Genomic DNA, 19,399 nt, shown 5'->3' on the forward strand with positions numbered 1-19,399 from the left:
CTCGACCTTAACGCACCACGGAGTTTGAAAGCTGCCGTAAAACGCTGTGTAGAGGCGCATCCTGACGGGGGGCCGTGACTCTTCACAACACCGGGAAGTGAGTGGCGGTGACGCAGGGTGGAGGAAGGCGGCGCTCTCGCTGGGAACTGACTAGAGGAACGGAAAATGGCGGACCTCGAAGACGTTACGCTGGACGGGAGACCGCTCCAGTCCCTCCGTGTAGCGGACCTCAAAGCGGCTCTGGAGGAGAGGGGGCTGTCGAAAAGCGGACAGAAGAATGCTCTGATTAAAAGGCTTAAAGGGGTAAGGTTTGCAGCGAAGGCGCAGTGCCGCTGGTGAATCCCGAGCTAGCGTCAACGATGAGACGGGCTGATGCTCTCCGTAGAGGGCCGATAACTGAGTGCCGTTACTGCCGAGCGTAGTGGAGTTATTGAGGCTGAGCCCAGCTGTTAAACGTCTGCTTGTTCCGCGTACTTGCGGTTCTGTCTGCACAGCCCTGCCGAACTCGAGGTGTGCGCCGTAGTTCAGCCAACTTGTTAGCCAACGCTAAACTGTTTGTTGGTGTAAATGTTGTGCAGTTAGCCTGTTAGCTTCCCCTTGCTAACGCAGTGAAATGAGCGCTGGCCTGAGCTGCTGGCTCGCTTCTGTGTCCACTGCGAAATAAACCCGGTTAGGGTGCTGGGGTGCGCTACCCGTGAGTCATGTTTGCGCCACTTTGTTTACATTTCGACATTTTCCGCCATGAAACTTGGCGTCAGTCTCAGTCTCTGTCCCGTCAAACACCGCGGTGTGTGTGTGTACAATGTGCCCGCTGAAATGCAGTAAATAATTAAATGGTACGCAAATGTCAGCGGCTAGCTTTTTTGACTTTTTGTTTTTCCTCATTTGAATGTAATCAGCCCTTATTGACAACTACATATTTTATTATGTTTACTTTAGGGCTTTATATCACTTGTTGCTACATTATGTCATATTTTTTGCTAAGAATCTTATGGTTGCGAAGTTGTAAAAAATACTGTCTTTGACATTTATCAGATGTTAGTTTGTTTGCATTTATTTGTGTTCATAATTAGGGTGAATAATACCTATTTCATTCATTTAGGTTACTTCTTACATTGTGCATGTGGTTCATTATTATAGTATCAAAGAGCTCAATAATAATGGTTTTAATTAAGCTTTTGAAGTAACACCCAGTGTCGTTGTGAAAATTTGTCCATAGGTTGACAGTTGCCGTATTTGTTTGGGTTTGGTCGGGTCTCATTACCTAAACCCAGCTTACTTGCTTCTGACAAGAAAACGTTAAACGTATCAACAGGTTTTCTGGCTGCTTACTGCACTTAGATTTATCAATAAAGACCAGCAGGTTCCACATCAGGGGTAACAAAGAAGAGCATTTTTTGCTTGCATGGCTTTTTAGAAAAGTTTTCACGTTTTGTGAAAATACAGCAAAAAAAAAAAAGCTCCAGATTTTTTGGAGGAATTATATGTGACATTCAAACACAAACCTGAGCATAGTTGTAAAGTGAAAGATAAATGATATTGTTATTGTTTAAAAAAAAATAAATTATTTTACAAAATAAAAGAATATATTTGAAAAGTATTATGTACATGTATGTGTATGAAACCCCTGAATAAAGGCTGTTTATCTAATTGATAGAGTCAACCAGGTTTAAAATGACTGAACTGAGCATTGTTTGGCTTATATTTAAAAAGCATTCTTGTTAGAAAAATAAAAAGCATAACAATACACATCAGTCTGAACACATTACCACATATCCAGTTTTCAGATTTAACTTTGTGAGGAAAAGAAAACCTCTTCATTTACTTAATTATCCACTAATTTAAGTAGATTTGTCATGTAATATGCCTATAGGACTCATAAAAAAATGTGGCTTTTAATTTGGTTACATGGTAAGTAGTGAGATTTATTTTTTTCTCCTAGTTATATTCTATATGCTCATCCCTTTTATTAATCATTTACCTCCACAACAGGCTCTCATGCTGGAGAATTTGCAGAAGACCTCCACTCCACATGTCGGACTGCAGCCCAACTCCCAGGTAAATCTCAGAGGTGCTTTTATTGTCATTTCAAAGGCTGGGAGTGTTTTTAAGCGCCAATCTCTGATCTATAAATAACTGAATGTGTTTTAACACACTCCTCCTTTATATATCTGCTAAAAGTACATTCCGTTGCCCCTGCGGGATTGCGCTTGATCATTTTTCATGTGTAATATCATATCTATATTTAGATTGGCGAGGAAATGAGCCAGAACAGTTTTATCAAGCAGTATCTGGCTAAGCAACAAGAGCTCCTGAGGCAGCGTCTGGAGAGAGAGGCTCGTGAAGCGTATGAAACGAACGGTGAGTGCTGTTAGAAATCCGTCCACTGCTATTATTTATGACTCGCCTTGTTGGTCTGTTAGAAAGTTTGTCATTCTCTGTTTGTGAGCAGAGCAAGAGGGCCACACACAGGTTAACAACAGTACATCATGCCCTCCTCCTGCCCAGGTTAGTAAACTGCTTTTTTCTTTTCTTTTTTTTTAGCATGTCTTTTATTATTTTTAATCATTCCTTTTCCCATTAAAGGCACTTGTTTTGGTTGTATGAGAAAACTTGTAGTGCCATGTACAGATATGCGCCTTGAATTCTTCCCATTTTGTGACATTATGATCATAAACTGCAACGTAGGAGAGGGATTGTAGGATATACTACCACAAATTTGCACATAATGATGAAGTAGACAAAAAAAGGAAAAATATATTTCAATAGAAAACTGAAAGGTGTGGTGTCTGTTTATATTCAGCTCCCCTGAATCAGTACTTTGAATAACTAGCATTTTGGGGTGTTTGCACATCTAGATGCTGATATTTTTGCCTATTGTTGCATTCAGATTGGCTTAAGCTGAAAAATAAAATACATTGAGAGTCTCTGGAAATAACAAACATGTTAAGGCTTGCCACATATGTCTTAATTGGAATTGGTCTGAATGTTGACCGGCTCATTCTCACACATGAACATGCTTTCATCTGAACCTCTACAGGGTATGTTCTGGTGTGTGCTGAGTTGTTCCGCTAGAACAGGAACCTCCACCCTCGTCTGAAGTTTTTTTTTTTTTTTTTTTCGTAGTTCTTAACAGGTTTCTTCTGTATTAAAATCTGTGTCAATTTGATCAAATCTAGACCAGTTTTCTTGTCTCTGCTGAAGGAAAGCGTCCATATAGGACAACAGCCCAATGGGGAATGAGTGCTCAGATTGCTGTGCAGCGTTAATTTCACTTTGCATGTTATCCAAAAACTTAAATCTTAGTTTCATCTGCGCATGTCATCTTTTTCCAGATGTTTACTGTGTCTACTTATCTTGTGGCAAATGTTAAATAGGACCTCTTGTGGCTTTATTTTTTCCAGTCTTTCATGGGGGTCACATATGTGGATTAAATAAGTAATATCAGTCCTATTATCAGACTTTTCCATCTGAAATAGAGATAACATAACAGGTCTATAGAGATAACATTGACTTCTTGGTTGCTTCTGTGATCATTGCTCTCATTATACAGCCTGTTTATTTAGTTGGACGGCTATGTCTTGGTGCCGTATTCTTTGGATTTTCAGATGAGGGATTGAACTGTATAAAATGTTCAACTCTTGGGAAACTGTCTTATGACCTTAACTAGGATTTAAGCTTGTTCAAAACTTTCTTCCTGACCTGTCTGCCCTCTTATTTGCTCTTCTCTCTATTGTCAATTCCTACATCCCCCAGAATGCTGTGCAGTTCAGTGAATATTCCATATATTGCATATTCTATCCGACGTACTATCTATGGATATATATATCATAATAGTACATTGTTTGATTTATTGCCTATATCAAACCTTTGAGGCCTTTGCAGAACAGCTGGATTTATACTCAGATGAAGGCACAGAGATGACTTCTGTTCACTAACAAGGGAGTTTTGAAGGCAGACTGTTTCTCTGGTTTTTGTTTGGGGGTGTTACAGTAAAAGAGGTCTGACTGCATTTTAATGCCACAATCTCAGATTTTTGATTTGTTAAAAAAAAAAGAAGGTTAGAATCATGTATAATTTACTTTACACACCAGTTATTGATTAAATAAATAATAATTCAACTACGTCTGTGTAAATACCGTTCTAATCACTATATTTTTAAGAGGGGTTATCATAATTCATTTCGTTGCTCTTCAGGAAGTCACACCAGCTGCTCAACATAAGCCCCCTGGGCCCTCGGATGGAGAGGGATTCTATGGTTCGGTCAATGCAGGACAGGGGAACAGGAATCAGGAGGCAGACGTGTCCAGCCCCCCTGCTTCCGGCTCTATGACCATGCGAGCTCCTGCCTCAGAGCAGCGGTCAGAGCGAGGTTCTGCCTCCAGCGAAGTTGCAGGCGACAGCGACGACGACGACAGCGAGGAGGACGGCGACGACGATGAAGACTGGGGCAGCAGCGCCCCAAGAAGAAGCCTCCGAGAGCCGGCCAGAATGCCCGCGGCGCGGTCCGGTGCAGCACGTCACCCGCAGCCCCAGCAGCAGCACATTCCCCCCCTTTTGTCTCCTCAGCTCCGGCAGCCAACACCTCCTCCTTCCCCACCTCCAGAGTTATCATTCCCCTTACCTGACACGCCCAAACAGAGCCCACCGAGTCCCCCTGTCGCCGCGGCAAGGCACTCGCCCAGTTCCTCCAGCTCCGGCTCTTCCAGCAGCGGCAGTCGCAGTAGCAGCCCAGAGCCGCAGAGAAGTGCCGACCGTAAACCCGGTCCGCTTACCCTTCTGGCACGTAAAATGGAGTCCGAGGGTGCCTTCTCTGGAGGAGGCTGGCATGGCCCTGATGGCGAAGGTGATAGGCAAGACAGCGGTTCACCTTCACCTATGGCTTTTCCTGGCAAAGGGCCTCTAGATGGTTTGGGGTCCGCCGGAGTGATTCCAGGCACACATTCAGCCCACATCCAACTATCTGGGGGTTTACGCAAGGTTGCTGTAGCGGAGGAAAGAGAGAGGGAGCGGGCGATTGAGATGGAAAGACAAGAAAAGCAAAGGCAACTTGAGCGGGCAGCGGAGGAAGAACGACAAAGAGCCATCGCACTGGAACGGGAGAGAGATAGGATTGAGCGCCAGCAAGCTTTAGAAAGAGAGGAGAGAGAAAGGCGAGAGAGGGAAGAAGCTTTGGCTAGAGAGAGGGAGGAACGAGAGAGAGCAATGGAGCTAGAGCGGCAAAAAGAGCTTGAGAGACAGAGAGCTTTGGAGGAAGAACGTCTGATGAAAGAGAGGAAGGAGAAGGAGAAACAGGAGCGAGAGGAGATGGAGAGGGCAATGGAGCGAGAAAGAGCCAAGGAGAGAGAACGGCTAGAGAGAGAGAGAGCTCTGGAGGCTGAGCGAAGGGAGAAGGAAAGACTTGAGAGGGAAAGGGTAGAAAGAGAAAAAGCTCTGGAGAAGGAGAGATTGGAAAAAGAAAGAATCGAGAGAGAGAGAGCTCTGGAGAAGGAGCGATTAGAAAAAGAGAGGATAGAAAGAGAGAAAGCTCTAGAACAAAAACGATTGGAAAAAGAGAGGATAGAAAGAGAAAAAGCTCTAGAGCAGGAAAGATTAGAAAGAGAGAAAGCTCTAGAGCAGGAAAGATTAGAAAGAGAGAAAGCTCTAGAGCAAGAACGATTGGAAAAGAAAAGAATAGAAAGGGAGAAGGCTCTGGAGAAGGAAAGATTAGAAAAGGAAAGGATAGAGCGAGAGAAAGCTCTGGCACAGGAAAGATTGGAAAATGAAAGAATAGAGCGTGAGAAAGCTGCTGAGTTGGAGAGGATTGAGAGAGAACAGGCCTTAGAGCAAGAAAGAATAGAAAAAGAAAAATCTCTAGAGAAAGAAAAACTGGAAAAGAAGGAAAAAGAACAAATGGAACGAGAGCAAGCATTGGAGAGAGAAAAAAGAGAGAGGGAGAAAAAAGAGCAGGCTGAGAGAGAGGCAGCTCTGGAACAGGAGAGGACGGAGAAAGAGCGAGCTGAGAAAGAAAGGAAAGAACAGATTGAGAGAGAAAAGGCCTTAGAGTTGGAGAAACTAGAAAGAGCACAGGCCCTGGAGAAGAAGGCCTTGGAGCAAGAACGAGCTCAGGAACGATTGGAGAAGCAGATGGTAGAGCAGCAGCAGAAGAAGGCACTGCATCAAGAAAAAGAGAGAGATGCCAACCTTCTTCCTCCAAGTGGTAGCAGTGCCCCAGAGCAAGAAAAATCCCATGCCCCGGTGGCCCAGAGTGAATCCCAGCCCTCAGACTCTGGTTCCACACCTCTTTCTCCGCAATCGTCGTCTAAGAAGTTTCGCTTCCTTAGGGACTCCCCAGCTCGACCTCAGTCCGGTTCTATTGTCATCAAGCGGCCTCGTACATTTTCTGACACCCCCCAGCCTCGGGCATCCCCCGTCACTACACCGACTAGCGTTGGGGATCAAAGACCAGGAGGAACCCTGTCCTCCACCAACCAGGAAGATGCACAGATTCAGTCCAAGCAGGATGTTGGCGCCGTGTCCGTAGGCTCTACAGGGACTAGATCTGACGGACTGAACGCCAACCCCACTGCAGCCCACCTGGGTTCCAGAGAAGAAACATCTACGGTGGAGGCTACATTGCCAAAGGCTGAAGAGTCTGTTGAGGGGAAGGATGAAAGGAAAGACTCTTCAATTTCTGAGGATAAAAGTGGCAGAGAGGCAAAGAAAGAAGAGAAAAAAGCAAGACGAAGATCATCGTCAAACGATTCCTCTTCCGCAGATTCAGACTCTGAGTCTTCGTCTTCTCGATCATCCAGTTCATCCTCATCTTCTCAAGATAAAGCGGTCTCCACCTCCAGGAATAGACAGGTAAGCCTTACAAACTCCCAATTTGTCCTTTTTGGACAGGTAAATTATGTGTGAAATAAGAATTTACATGAATACTTGGCTATTGGGCATGACCCAGTGTTATATTCTCACAGTGTGATGGTACTGTCAACAGGACAGCAATGAGTGTTTCACATCGCTGTGCAGGGATTTAGACCTACTCTTCTTTCCAGACATGAACACCTCTGAGGGTTGTTTTAAACATACCAGACGCATAGAGGGCAGTGTAGCGCAAACCTAAAACCTGATGTCAGCCAATCCGATTGCTTCAAAGTTACACACCTCTCATTAAAGAAGTTCCACATTTGGCTTGTTGAGATGTTTTTTCCCCATGGATTGGGTTTATTCCCAGCCTCTTACTTAGTTGAGGCCAGTGTGGTCTGCAGTTTCTGGGATGTTCTGGGTTCTTTTGTGAATGAACCTTTGGGGTAATTTAGGTAGGATGGTTTGTTTCTAATACTTTTCCAACTGATGTACATTTCAGTAGCCTTTTTCCTTCTAATAAATAAAATGAACAGGAAAAAAATCTGCTTTTTTCACTTAGTATATTTTAAAAATGTATAAACTCTTGTAACCCAGGGGCATAACAAAAATCTGAAGAAGTCCAAATAATTTTGCACGTCGTATACTTCTTACAAAAAGGATAAAGATGTATTTTGCCAATTCTATATTAACTATTTTTCAACTCTTTTACTTTTTATTACAGGAGGGGAAACATGAAAGAGGCTCATCACCGCTGCCGGTGGAGGTAGCTGAGTCTCAATCTGAGGATTCAAAGGAGCGCCCAAAGGCCTCCTGTCCTGAAAAAGAGCTGCCTGTAGACAGGATTAACACCACAGATGGAGACATTCACACTATGGTCAGTAGCATAATGAACCTTTATTTATTACACTTGCTTTTTAAAATAACCCTTTATCTACTTGAGGAAACACTGGAAATATTGTATTTTGTTCCTGCTGAGTGGAAAGTGATGTAATCTGTCTGTTGTTTTTGACTTTCTTTCCACCGTTGCATTCCTTTTTTTGTGTAAACTTTATTAATTATAATTTGGGATGAAATCTTCCCCTTTCCCATTTAGGAAGCTTCACTTTGAGAATGCAGTTTCATTTTAAAAATATATTTTCTGCCTTTTTTAAATTACCAGAAACAAACAGATGCAAACAGAAAGAGAAAACACAGCAGGATGGAAGAAGAAGAAGAAGAAGAAGAGGAACAACAAAGGTCTGTTTAGCTGCTCTGGTTTTACAAGACATCGCTACAGCTGTTCCCACGCTAAAAACGAGTTTTATCTGTGTCACCTTGAGCTTCCCCGGCTTCATTTTGGTGGATCAGACACAACTAGCAGAAGCACCTTATCATGTCTCGCTTTAAAATATAATAGTTCAGCTTTTAAAATCCCCAACAGCTGCTTATCTGAATTTGACACAGGCATTTTACGAGGTCTGCATGAGAATAAGTATGTGATTTGTATTTCTAACCTTTACGCAGGCAGGAGAAAGATCCTTCCACGGCGGATCCAGAAAAGTCCTCAGAGTCCAGTGAGGAGGTAAGAGACCAATGGATGGATGGCAAAACTGTCAACAAATAAACACATACCACTGTGAATTTTTTTTACAATTAGATACACAGATGTGCTTTGTGCTCAATTTTATTGATCGGTTTATTCTTTGGTTTAATTACAATGTTAAAATGGAAACCGACTGTTTCTGGAACAAGATGTTTTCTTACTTTGGTTGACAATCAAACTCCAGCTGATTGCTGTTATTGCACCTCCATCTATTCCACTGGCCTAAAGAGTCAAAAAAAATTGAACAAAATTGAACTACAAAAGAGCGGAGACTGCCTTGTACTCATCAAGATTGCCGTCTGGAGCTATTAACTGGATCACAGCTTTCAAAGAACAGGACAGCAGCTTCTTGATGATCCCGGTTCCATCTTGCGCTGCTTTGTTTTTCCGATCAGTGTGAGAAACACAAACAACTCTGTGTGTATCTCTCAGATATTTTCTCTACAGACTGGACCTGCGGCAACTTTAAAGTTGCTTGGATTTTGTTTCATCTTTGAAACCACTAATGTTTTCTCTGGATTGCGTTTAGCTGAACTTTTATTGTTTGTTTGTTTTTTTTCCATTTAAACGGAAGAACAACTTGCTGCTTAATGTGGCTGCAGAGAACTGAACGTTTAAAGCATGCGTCTGGTTCTGATCGTGATCCTTCCTGCTATTGGTGACGCATCAGTAGGACTCATGAAAACACACATTTCAGGGCCCTGAACCTAGAAGATAGTTACACTTGTGCTTCACACTTCAGTCTCAACATCTCAGCCACCACTGATTGGACCCTTGTTGTCCAATCAGACAACAAGGGTCCAGTTGTGATTGGGCCATTTCTATTCCAGTAAAGATCAGGTTGCAGTGACTCCAAGGAATACGTAGATCTCAGTCAGTGTCAAAATTTGTAGTTATTTTGAATTTTGGTTGTAATGTTGGCGAGAGAATTGACTGTGAAAAGGTTTTTCTTTAAATTTATCTTTAAATTTTGATAATGTCTACTGTCATGGAAATATTCGGACCAGGGTAGCAAGTTATTGATTAATGAGGTAATCTAAAATTGATTGATTTTATCAGTAGGCCCATGATTAAATCATAAGCAATCATTTTCTTTAAAATCCAAGTTTTCTCTTGTGTCAAGAGGGCTGACCATCTTCCCATAACATAAAGGGCAACCATTTTTTTTATATTGTGAATTTTAAAAAATCTACTCTGAATAAACAGAAAATCGGGGGTTTTCTCACATCGTTGAACTTGGACACTAAAAAACTATATCAGGACAGGAACTGTGAACCCTTAATAACCAATGAACAGAGATATTCATGCTGTATTGTCTGTGGTTGCTCTTGAAGGAATATTTTTAAAATCGCTTCATGAAGTGGATTAACTCACGACAGCCTTCAAAATCAGTCTTGCTTGATAATAGCATTTTGTTTTTTCCCCATCATGTTACAATTTTATCTGTTATGCTCTCACTCCCTGTCCTGTCGTATCATCGCCTTCGTAGCAAGTCGGCCATTTTTGGTTGAGAAGTTGACGCTGCTCCATCATGCAGCTCGGCTGAATGAGCGGTATTAAGGTTATAACTTAAGGAGTGTTTGTATTTGAAAACAGAACAGCATAAAATGCATTTTGCATCCCACACCGGACTCTGTTTTCTTGGGAGCTGGAATTGCCTCCACCACCATTTTTATTCCTGTAATCAGCTGGCTCCAGCGGGGCCCTCTGCTGGGTGGGGGCCAAACTACAACACTGAAAGAAGGCTTATTCAAAGCGGACATTATTTAGTTAATCGATTGGAACTCTTGTTAATCGAATAAGCCATTGATCGACAGTTAATTGTAAGTCGATTAACTGTTTGCAACCCTAACTGGGACACATTAATAAATCACTGGTGTTGTGATTGGACACTTTAGCTTTCTCAATTGAATTATTTATATACATATATATATATATATATATATATATATATATATATATATGACAGCTATCATTTGCAAGGAATTTGAAAACATCCTTGCAGAGCAGTTTCTGTCGTTTATCTGTTTAGTTCTTACTTTTACCCTCATACTTGCTGCATTTTCTTCCCCCCAACCTGATCTTTGCCGCTGCTCTCCATGTATACTGCTCGTTTCTCACCTTTCCCATGTAATTTGGGTTGTTTTTCTTATATAGTGTTTTTGTTTTGTTGTTGTTTTTCAGACACCGAAAACGTTCTCCGGACGCAAGATCTCCCTTGGTAGTGAGTACATTCCTGGACTTCTAAGCTCTCATTTCTGACGCAGTGGAGGAATGAGAGCTGGGTTTAGTTTCTTTCTTCCTAATAAGTTACATTGCTTGAATAATTTGTAAAGTGTTTTATATAAAACAATATAAATTCTGAACTGCACATACTACCTCAATGAAACCAATGTTTATCTTTGGCATCTTGCTTATATCTTGACGCACCAGGCAGCAAACAATCTCCAGGCAACGCAGAGGCCGAACATGAGTCGGGGGCCGTGGCAGGTCGCAAGAGGAGGTGGGGCTCCAGCACAGCCGTCACTGCCAAAAAACCTTCCATCAGCATCACCACTGAATCACTCAAGGTATTTGCTGTATTTTGTGTAAGGTTTTTCTATTAATAATAGTGTGCAGCCTTGCAAAAGTTGACACATTTTGTTATAATCTCAAACTTTATCGCATTTCATGTGACGAGCTGAATGTAAAGTAGTGGATAATTGTAAAGTGGCAGTGAAATCATTCATGGTTTTCAATTTTGCTTTGGAAATGTGGTGTGCATCTGTATTTGATGCCCCTAAATAAAATCTAGTGGAACTAGTTACCTTCAAAAGCCACTTAAGTATGAAATATATTTAATGACGTATTGGTGCAGTTTGTTGAAAAGCCTTGACCTAAAACGCCTAATTCCAACTAGGTGTTTTCAAAATTTGGAAAATGTTTAATTTCTCTGTAAATCCTTGAAAGTGCTTTATATTCAAACTAAATTTTGTAATAAAATGCAGTCTAACATTTGATTTAAAGCCTAAATTTAGAAAGAGTTACTTACAGTTGAAGCCAGATATTTTCATACAAAGACACATTTTCTGAAGTTACATCAGACTAAATTAGTTCTGTTACAATTACACAAATTATTTCTATTTCCTAAATGTCACAAATCTTTGACAAATTTTGTTTAGAGATTTTGTGTGTCACTTTCTCTGTATATTGTTTTTAAGCATTTAATTTGTTCAGGAGGGTAATTTGCCTTAGTGTGATTTGTTTGGATTGTTTCAGTGTAATGAATATTTATTATTCCTGATGACTCAATGACTTCTTGATCTAGGTAATTGAAATAAAGCTTGCCGTAAATTTTATATGTTAAATAACATTATTAAAAACATTTTTTTAGTGTTTTGATCCGTTACCAGTTAGACATATGAAGTGTGTGAGAGAGACATTTCAAAGCATAAAATTTGGTCATATTCTGGTTTACCCTGACCTTGTTGTAGTATTCTCGTGTAGAATACTACCACGAGACATTTTTAATAACTGTAATAAACTATGCCATCCAACCAAAGCTGCTTTTTAAAAAAAATAAGTTTCAAACTTACCTTGAAATTGCCTAAAAAAAATGGGTTTCACCCAAAAAAATTGCCACTGTGGTAAAAGTACGAACCGTTAATCTGAAATATGTTAAACTTGATCAAATTTACTCATATAACAACCCTCAGCTGTTGTAAAAACTGCCTCTACACAAAAAAACAACAAAAGACCAATAACTGTGCTTCCCCCTTGGTTATCGTTAGTCCCTGATCCCAGACATCAGGCCGCCTGTAGGCCAGGAGGCTGTAGTGGATCTACATCCCGAAGAAGCCGCTCTGTCTGGGACCGAGGATGAAGAGCGGGAGCGCTCCGACCAGGACCTTCAGATCCGACGCACCGTCACGCAGGTTATTCTGCAGCTCTTACCTTTTTAAAAACGGTGACCAGGAACGAGTCCATTCACGTTGCGCCGCTGACCTCTGCTCTCCGCTCCGTTTTCAGGTGGTGCCTGTCGAGAGCCAAGAGAACGGACAAAAAGAGGCGAAGAGAATGAGGCGGGAAGACTTTGAGGAAGACGATTCTCAGGTAGAAGGGGAAAGCGTAGCGGCCCACGAGGAGCAGATGGACACGTCTCTCCCAGCAACTGTGGAAACCCAGTCGCCAACACTAGCAAGCCAAGATACTGAAACCAACACTGGTACAACAAGAAAGCCGCGTCTAAAAGCTATCCAAAGCTAAAAAGTTTAAACTTATGTTTTCTTTTTATTTATTGAAAAGATTAAACTGTGGGGTTCATAACATTTTTCCAGTGACACCCAGCGACACCCTCATTCGTCGCTCCATCAGCCAGCAGAAAACGGGCGTTTCCATCACCATCGACGACCCGGTCCGCACAGCCAGGCAGCCCTCACCGCCTCGAGGCCAAGTCTCCAGCATCGTTCACATCTGGAACCTGGTGAGAGAACACTCCTGTCAGATTAAAACTGATACTTGCAGCTATTTTAGGAAGCAGATCCAAAGTAGGTTTATTCCAGCAGGTGGCGATCACGGTCTGCTGTGTCAGCTGCCTGTTTGTTGAAAAATGAGCAGTTTTGAAAAGTGTGAAATTAGATTATTTTCAACATTTAAACAAGAATGGGGGGGAGAGAGGGCAAACTTATATTTTATCTTTTATTCTATCTTATAAAAGAAAGAAAAAAAGTTTCCGGAAAATTAAATCATCATTCTATGGTTTATCCTTAGATGATGACCGTCGCTGATTTGTCAAGTCCCAATTTAAGATTTTACAGTTATAACAGATTTAAATGAATGTAAAATATTTTCTAAAATAATATTAATAACTGTTATAAATGATATTACATAATAATAAACTGAAACGGTCTTTTAGTTCATTTTTATTGTTTTAATCTCCAAAGATCAGTGCTGGAAAAGTTTGAAAACTTACCTTGAAAGTGCTTGAAACGTTCTCAAATTTTACAGTAATCCTCACCAAGCTAGTAAAATAACGTTTTGGGACATTTCCAGTTTGAACGTTTATTGCGTAAGGTCTTTATTTTTTGGTCATAAGCATTGTGTAACATTTTCTCCAGGTAAGGCCGTTCACACTCGGCCAGCTGAAGGAGCTGCTGAGCAGAACCGGCACTCTGGTGGAGGACGGATTCTGGATCGATAAAATCAAGTCCCACTGTTATGTCACTGTAAGTTTTCACCCATGTTTGTTTTCATCCTGCACATATTGAGCCCGATTGTGGTTCTTGAAAGTTTTATTGTTTTTTGGGGTTTTTTTCCTGAATCTTTTTCCGTAGTACTCGAGTACTGAGGAGGCGGTCGCTACCCGGGCAGCTCTTCATGGAGTGAAATGGCCTCAGAGCAACCCGAAGGTTCTCAGAGTAGACTTCTGCCAGCAGGATGAGGTAAGAGTCGATTTATTCGGTGTTTTGAGTTGCAGTGACTGAGTTTCCATTAATCAATTGGAATTACGAAAATAAATTTGCTTGGTGGAAACGTGGCAATTTCGAAAAACGTTTTGGCCTACGGTGGTTTTTCGGTATCGAAATTGGCCTAGTTTGCAAACCTGCAAAGGCAAAACGTTTTCTTCGCGTCACACGAGTCGTGATCAACAATCGGATGTTACTACTGGCAGAATAGATGAAGGAGACGACAGGAAGTGGTAGGAGGATGATGGCACTGCATAATTTTTTAACATTTTTAGCACCAAACTTATTCACATGTGATTTTAATTGCGTTTCTTTCTCAACGGAAGCAACGCAATTTTGAAATTATGTTTTTTTTCACTGTTAGAAAAATATCGACAAAATCTTCAGCGCATTTGTAATGGAAGCATGTCTCTCCGCTTCGTAGTTGGACTACCAGAAAAACTCCTCGGGAGCAGGCGACAGACCTGGAGGAGGAGAGGACACGGGACCCGCCGCCCCGGGACGTGGACGGACGTCGGGCCTGCCGTCGCTTCTCCCCGAGCGGGACCAGTGGGCGGAGCGCGAGCGGGAGATGGAGCGCAGAGAGCGGGCACGGGCGGAGCGAGAGTGGGACCGAGACAAGGTGAAAGAGTTTGGGAAACCCGGAGAGGAGCGGGAGGGCGGCCCGCGGAGATCTCAGTCCAGAGAGAAACGGCGAAAAGAGAGGGGGAAGAGCAAGGAGAAGAAGATGGAAAAGAAAGGTGAGAGAGGACGGCTCATGTTAGATCCTTCAGCCTGTACACGGTGTGGCCGATGATAAATTCTTGTTGACCTTCTGTTGTTCTTTTTCTCTCACAATAGCCGAGGATCCTCCTGCAAAGCTGCTGGACGACTTGTTCCGCAAAACTAAAGCGGTTCCCTGCATTTACTGGCTGCCCCTCACAGAGGAGCAGGTGAGAGACGCCACAGCTTTCACACTGATTTTAAATGTTTTTTTTCTTTTTGTTGCGTTACAAACACAACCTTTAACGTATTTTGTTTGAAAGAACGTAACAATTGCAAAGTTTAAGCAGAAAGATTTTTTTTATTTTATTTTATTACAACAATTTGAAAAATATGGCATTCCGATATTCCATAATCAAACTCAGCCAATTGCTTTCTTTCTTGATCTGTTAACACGTAATAAATCCACTGCGAAAACACAAACTGACCAAGAATTTTCGGTCTAGTTTTTTAGAGCATGTGAATTAAGACAAAACTAACTTTCCAGCAAGATATAGGAGCTTTTTTAAATAATTCCTTAATATTGATTTTTTTTAAAGTACTATTTCCACTGACAGATCATACTTTCAACAAGATATTTTTCCCATAAGTGAAATAATCTGCCAGTCGAAATAATACTTTTAAAAAAATCAATGCTAAGGAATTATTGATTTAAATTAAATTACTTGTAAGTTAATTTTGTCTTATTTCAAATGTATTAAGATGTTTCCTCTAGAAACTGAAATAAACATACTTGTATGATTCTGTGTTTTTGCAGTGAAGTTACAGTTTAGTCTTTAGTTTTGTTGTAAGACTCAGATAACTGACTCGTTGAGTATACTTGGAAAATAAACGTCCAATTCTTTTTCTCTTATTTTTTCATCTTGCTTTTTTTAGTGCTACCATCACATATTAACTTATTAAAGGATACATTTCTCACACTAAACTTGTCCTTTAAAGGAGATTTTAGAACAAAATGTTCTGGACTTTTTCCAGTGTTTGTCAGTAAAAATAAACAGTAACTATGGGAAAAGTTAATATTTTAAGGTGTATATTTCTAATTTAACGTTTCATGACTTCTCAAGTCACTTTACTGAGAAAAACATATCTCATAATGAAACATTTTTTTCATCTTTTTTTTTCTTTCCTCAATTTAGTTTCTTCAGCGAGAAGCGGCTCGAGCGGAAGAGGTAAAGGAGCGCGAGGAACGGCGGAAAGAGCGCGAGAAAAGACGAAAAGAGGAAGTGGATGAGGAGGAGAAGAAAAAGGAGGAAGAGCGCAAGGAGAGAACGAAAGCCGCGGGCACCTCCGCCGGAAACCGGAGCGAGGGTGAGAAGGACAAGAACCGAGAGCGGGAGAGGGACAGAGACCGAGGTCGAGACAGAGACCGGGACAGGGAGAGGGACAGAGACAGGGAGAGGGAGAACGACAAACGCAGGGACGGGTACCGTAGATCTGGGGGCGGCGGAGCGGGATCGAGCCGGCGCTCGCGCAGCCGGAGCGAACCAAGAGACAGGAGGCGCTGACGGGACTGCCATGGAGACCGCCGCTCCTGCATTTGCCTTTCACTACATGTACTTTGTTACAACAAAGACCCAACAGAGGACCAACTGATGTCATTTCCCATCTCTCAAAGCGTCACTTTTTTTTTTTTTTTAAAGCACGTCTAAGGCCACAGTCATGCTTACGGAGACCGTGATGTTTTGCAGTGTTGTTTTCAATCCGGTTGAGGTTTCAGATCATTTCCTTTATGCCTTCGCTGATGTTTTCTTTCAGTTTTTCATCCTGATCGCGCAGCAGAACAGCACACTGGACAGTTTTTAACTACTACAAAGTCCACTTTTTCTCCAGTCTAGATACTGATTATACTCTTTTTTTTAAGCAGCAGTTGACTCCTCTGGGTTTCTTTTCTTTTCTGGCTTTTTTTTTTTTTGTTGCCAGTTCTGCCTGAAGAGAAAATTTGTTGGTCTGCTCATTTGCTCGCAGAAATCAGAAAATATCAGAAAAATCCCTGTTTGGCATTTTGTACAGACTTAAAATATCTGCAAAATCAAGTCTTTAAATAAGGCAGCTCTGGATTATTTTTGACTTAGTGTAAAAACTACTAAGACAATGCAGTGTTCCTGTTTCTCTGATGAGATGAGATCATTCTCTGTGGGAGAGAATCCGTCACGACTAACATGAGCTCGGATTATGTCCTCATTGAACCTCTTTCCATCTTTTCCTCCTCCCATCCAGTTCTCCTGTCAATACAGGCCTGAGAGAGGAGATTGCATTATATGTTTTCCCACCAATGGTTTTAATATTGTTTTTGTTTTTTTTAATCGTTATTTTATCATTTTAGTACAAAGATTTCATTTTGTTTTTAATTCTTTAAGTACGCCTATCAGTGGTGAATGTATAAATAATAAAAAAAATTGAAGTTTGAAATTATTGTCAATTTTTGTTCGGAGTAGATGAGGATTCCCCCCCCCCCCCCCCCCCCCCCCCCCGTTCTATTACAGATGAGGAATTTCTCATGTCTGATTTATTCAGATTTTGTTTTTTTATATCACACATCAAACTAGTTTTTGTATCACAAAGAGATAATCAGAGTAAGTAAGAAAATAGTTTTATAGTTATGGTTTTATTCATTAAAAGTTATTTAAACCAACCTGGCCCTCTGTGAAGAAGTAATGGGCCCCTAAACCTAATAACTCAATTTTTAGTTTTGGTAACCATAACCCCGGGTAATCACTGAGTGTCTACTAAGTAAGCCTTGCTATGACGAGCGATGTTTGGTGAAAGAAGGCTGTGTTGGCATCAGCTAAATGCTTTAGCTGTTTCTAAGTAAAGGCCCAATATAACAGTTTGACTGCTTTGTTTCCCCATCAAATGTGATGTGATTTACATATTGTTTTTGGAAAGACATGAGCCCATATTCTGAAAGATTATCAGTCCTCTCTGAGAGTTCATATCTTAGCCTAAATATTTCTGCCTAAGAGTCCTAGAGGGATCTTACCAAGCTCCGCCCACAACCGACCCACGTGACCGCAAGTCTCACAAACAAAGCTCCCAGCCCGTTATTTCTATGTAAACATGACTGGATTAGTGCATAATTTCTACCGGATTTTCACAATATGTCAGCTACTAAATGGACAGAGGAACTAACAAGTTCATGTCATCATCTGGGAGGAGGTTACTGGTTTCTCAGTCACAAGCTGGTTGCAAACCTGAGGCCAGCAGGTGTCAGTCAGTTATGGTAGATCTGACATTTGGTTTGATGACGTCAATACGAGAAGCTGCAGTCTGATAGGAGGAACCAAAGAGCTCTGTAAAGGTAAAGGCAAATCTTCTGAAGTTGGGATATAATTAATTTAATGTCACATAATTATCGCGGTAGAAGCCATTTGTTTGTTAAAATTTTATGAAATATATTTGTTCTATTTGATGTTTGTTGTGAATGACGTAAACTCACAAACGAACGAGGTAATTAGTCCAACGTTTAGAAACTACAGCGGCTGTAATGAGCCACAGCAAAGGTAAACAAAGGTAAAATAACTGAACAGGTGATCAACTCAAAACCACTCCTACCTTTTTACTCTCTCTCTCTCTCTTTGTAGCTTAAGCACACCTGTTACCGTGGCAACCGCCTGCGCCCCGCGAGACGAGCAAAGATTACGTTAAAAACATAACATTCAGTCCGTTACGATATCAAGTTTCCAGGCTTGATATTTATTTCTCGATTATTAATCAGCGCTTCCCTGAACACAGCGATGGTTGATTGACTAGCTGTACTTGGTGCTAACGTGGCTAACAGGAGTAACAGTTTAGTCCAAAGCCTTTTCTGCTAAAATAAAATCTTTAGTGTTTGTCAGATACAGACACATTGCATATTGATCTGTTTAGCTAACGTAAGACTGTGTAGCAGACAGGCTTCAAGGTGTAGAAGTTGTATCAGTTCTGCCATTATGCTGTACTTAGCTAACGGGAAGCTAAGTGTGTTTGTGAGACGGCCACGCACGTGACCACGTGGAATGGGCATCAGCCAATGAAAAACGGCCCCTGTGGTAAGGTCCATTGCTGCCGTCAAGTCAGACCAGGGAGGTAGGGGGGAAGTTATGACAATTCCAAGTGACCAACAGGTCATTTGGAAACAGGTTATTTCATAGAAATAAAAACAAAATGGGGCCCTGTCGATTACAAAATTAGATTGTGTTTTCTAAAATTGTTTTTAGCAGTAAATATTAAATGTTGCCCCTCCCAGACCAAAAAGCTTACATTCGCCCTGAACCCCCCTGGATCTGCATGAAATGGTTCGTTCCTGCTTGGACGGTGACGGTGTTCAGCAGCAGACAGTGGGAAACAAGAACGACTGTGGCTGTTACTATGCTGCTAAGAAATATTATAAAGTAGGTTTTCAAAAAATAGAGAAATAGAGAGAGAAAAATGTAAAAGTGTCAATTTATAACCCAGTTTTTCTCCAAGAGAGGTGGGTAGACTGTGTGAGAATATCAACCGTTCAACATAGTTAGCTTAGCTACTATGTTGAATGGTAGTTAAGCTAACATAGTAGCTTAACTAAGCTAGTTAGCTTAGCTAACTAGCTTAGCTACTATGTTAGCTTAGCTACTATGCAGTATATATCTTTATATACTGCATAGTATAGTATCTTTATATATATATTTGTATGTCGCTGTGTTGAATGGTAGCTTAACTACCATTCAACATAGCTGCATACAGACTACTGTTTGCCTCCATTTCACTAGCATTTAATGAATTAAGGAAAGAAATGACCAACATA

At 41.2% G+C, this 19,399-nt stretch overlaps 1 protein-coding gene across 1 annotated transcript; it reads left to right on the plus strand.

The window, feature by feature from the left end:
* The first annotated feature begins 77 nt into the window (after positions 1 to 77).
* On the plus strand, positions 78 to 17,046 carry LOC102217545 (apoptotic chromatin condensation inducer in the nucleus). The gene is made up of 18 exons (XM_023335426.1): positions 78 to 303; positions 1,993 to 2,058; positions 2,250 to 2,361; positions 2,453 to 2,508; positions 4,198 to 6,846; positions 7,571 to 7,723; positions 8,009 to 8,085; positions 8,353 to 8,410; positions 10,616 to 10,655; positions 10,865 to 11,001; positions 12,202 to 12,345; positions 12,440 to 12,635; positions 12,748 to 12,893; positions 13,528 to 13,635; positions 13,744 to 13,851; positions 14,300 to 14,615; positions 14,716 to 14,807; positions 15,774 to 17,046. The coding sequence occupies exons 1-18, from the start codon at positions 166 to 168 to the stop codon at positions 16,140 to 16,142; spliced, it is 4,965 nt and encodes a 1,654-aa protein (XP_023191194.1). The 5' UTR covers positions 78 to 165; the 3' UTR covers positions 16,143 to 17,046.
* The last annotated feature ends 2,353 nt before the right edge of the window (positions 17,047 to 19,399 follow it).

This window comes from Xiphophorus maculatus, chromosome 6 (genome assembly GCF_002775205.1).
Source record: "Xiphophorus maculatus strain JP 163 A chromosome 6, X_maculatus-5.0-male, whole genome shotgun sequence".
Lineage (NCBI taxonomy): Eukaryota > Metazoa > Chordata > Actinopteri > Cyprinodontiformes > Poeciliidae > Xiphophorus > Xiphophorus maculatus.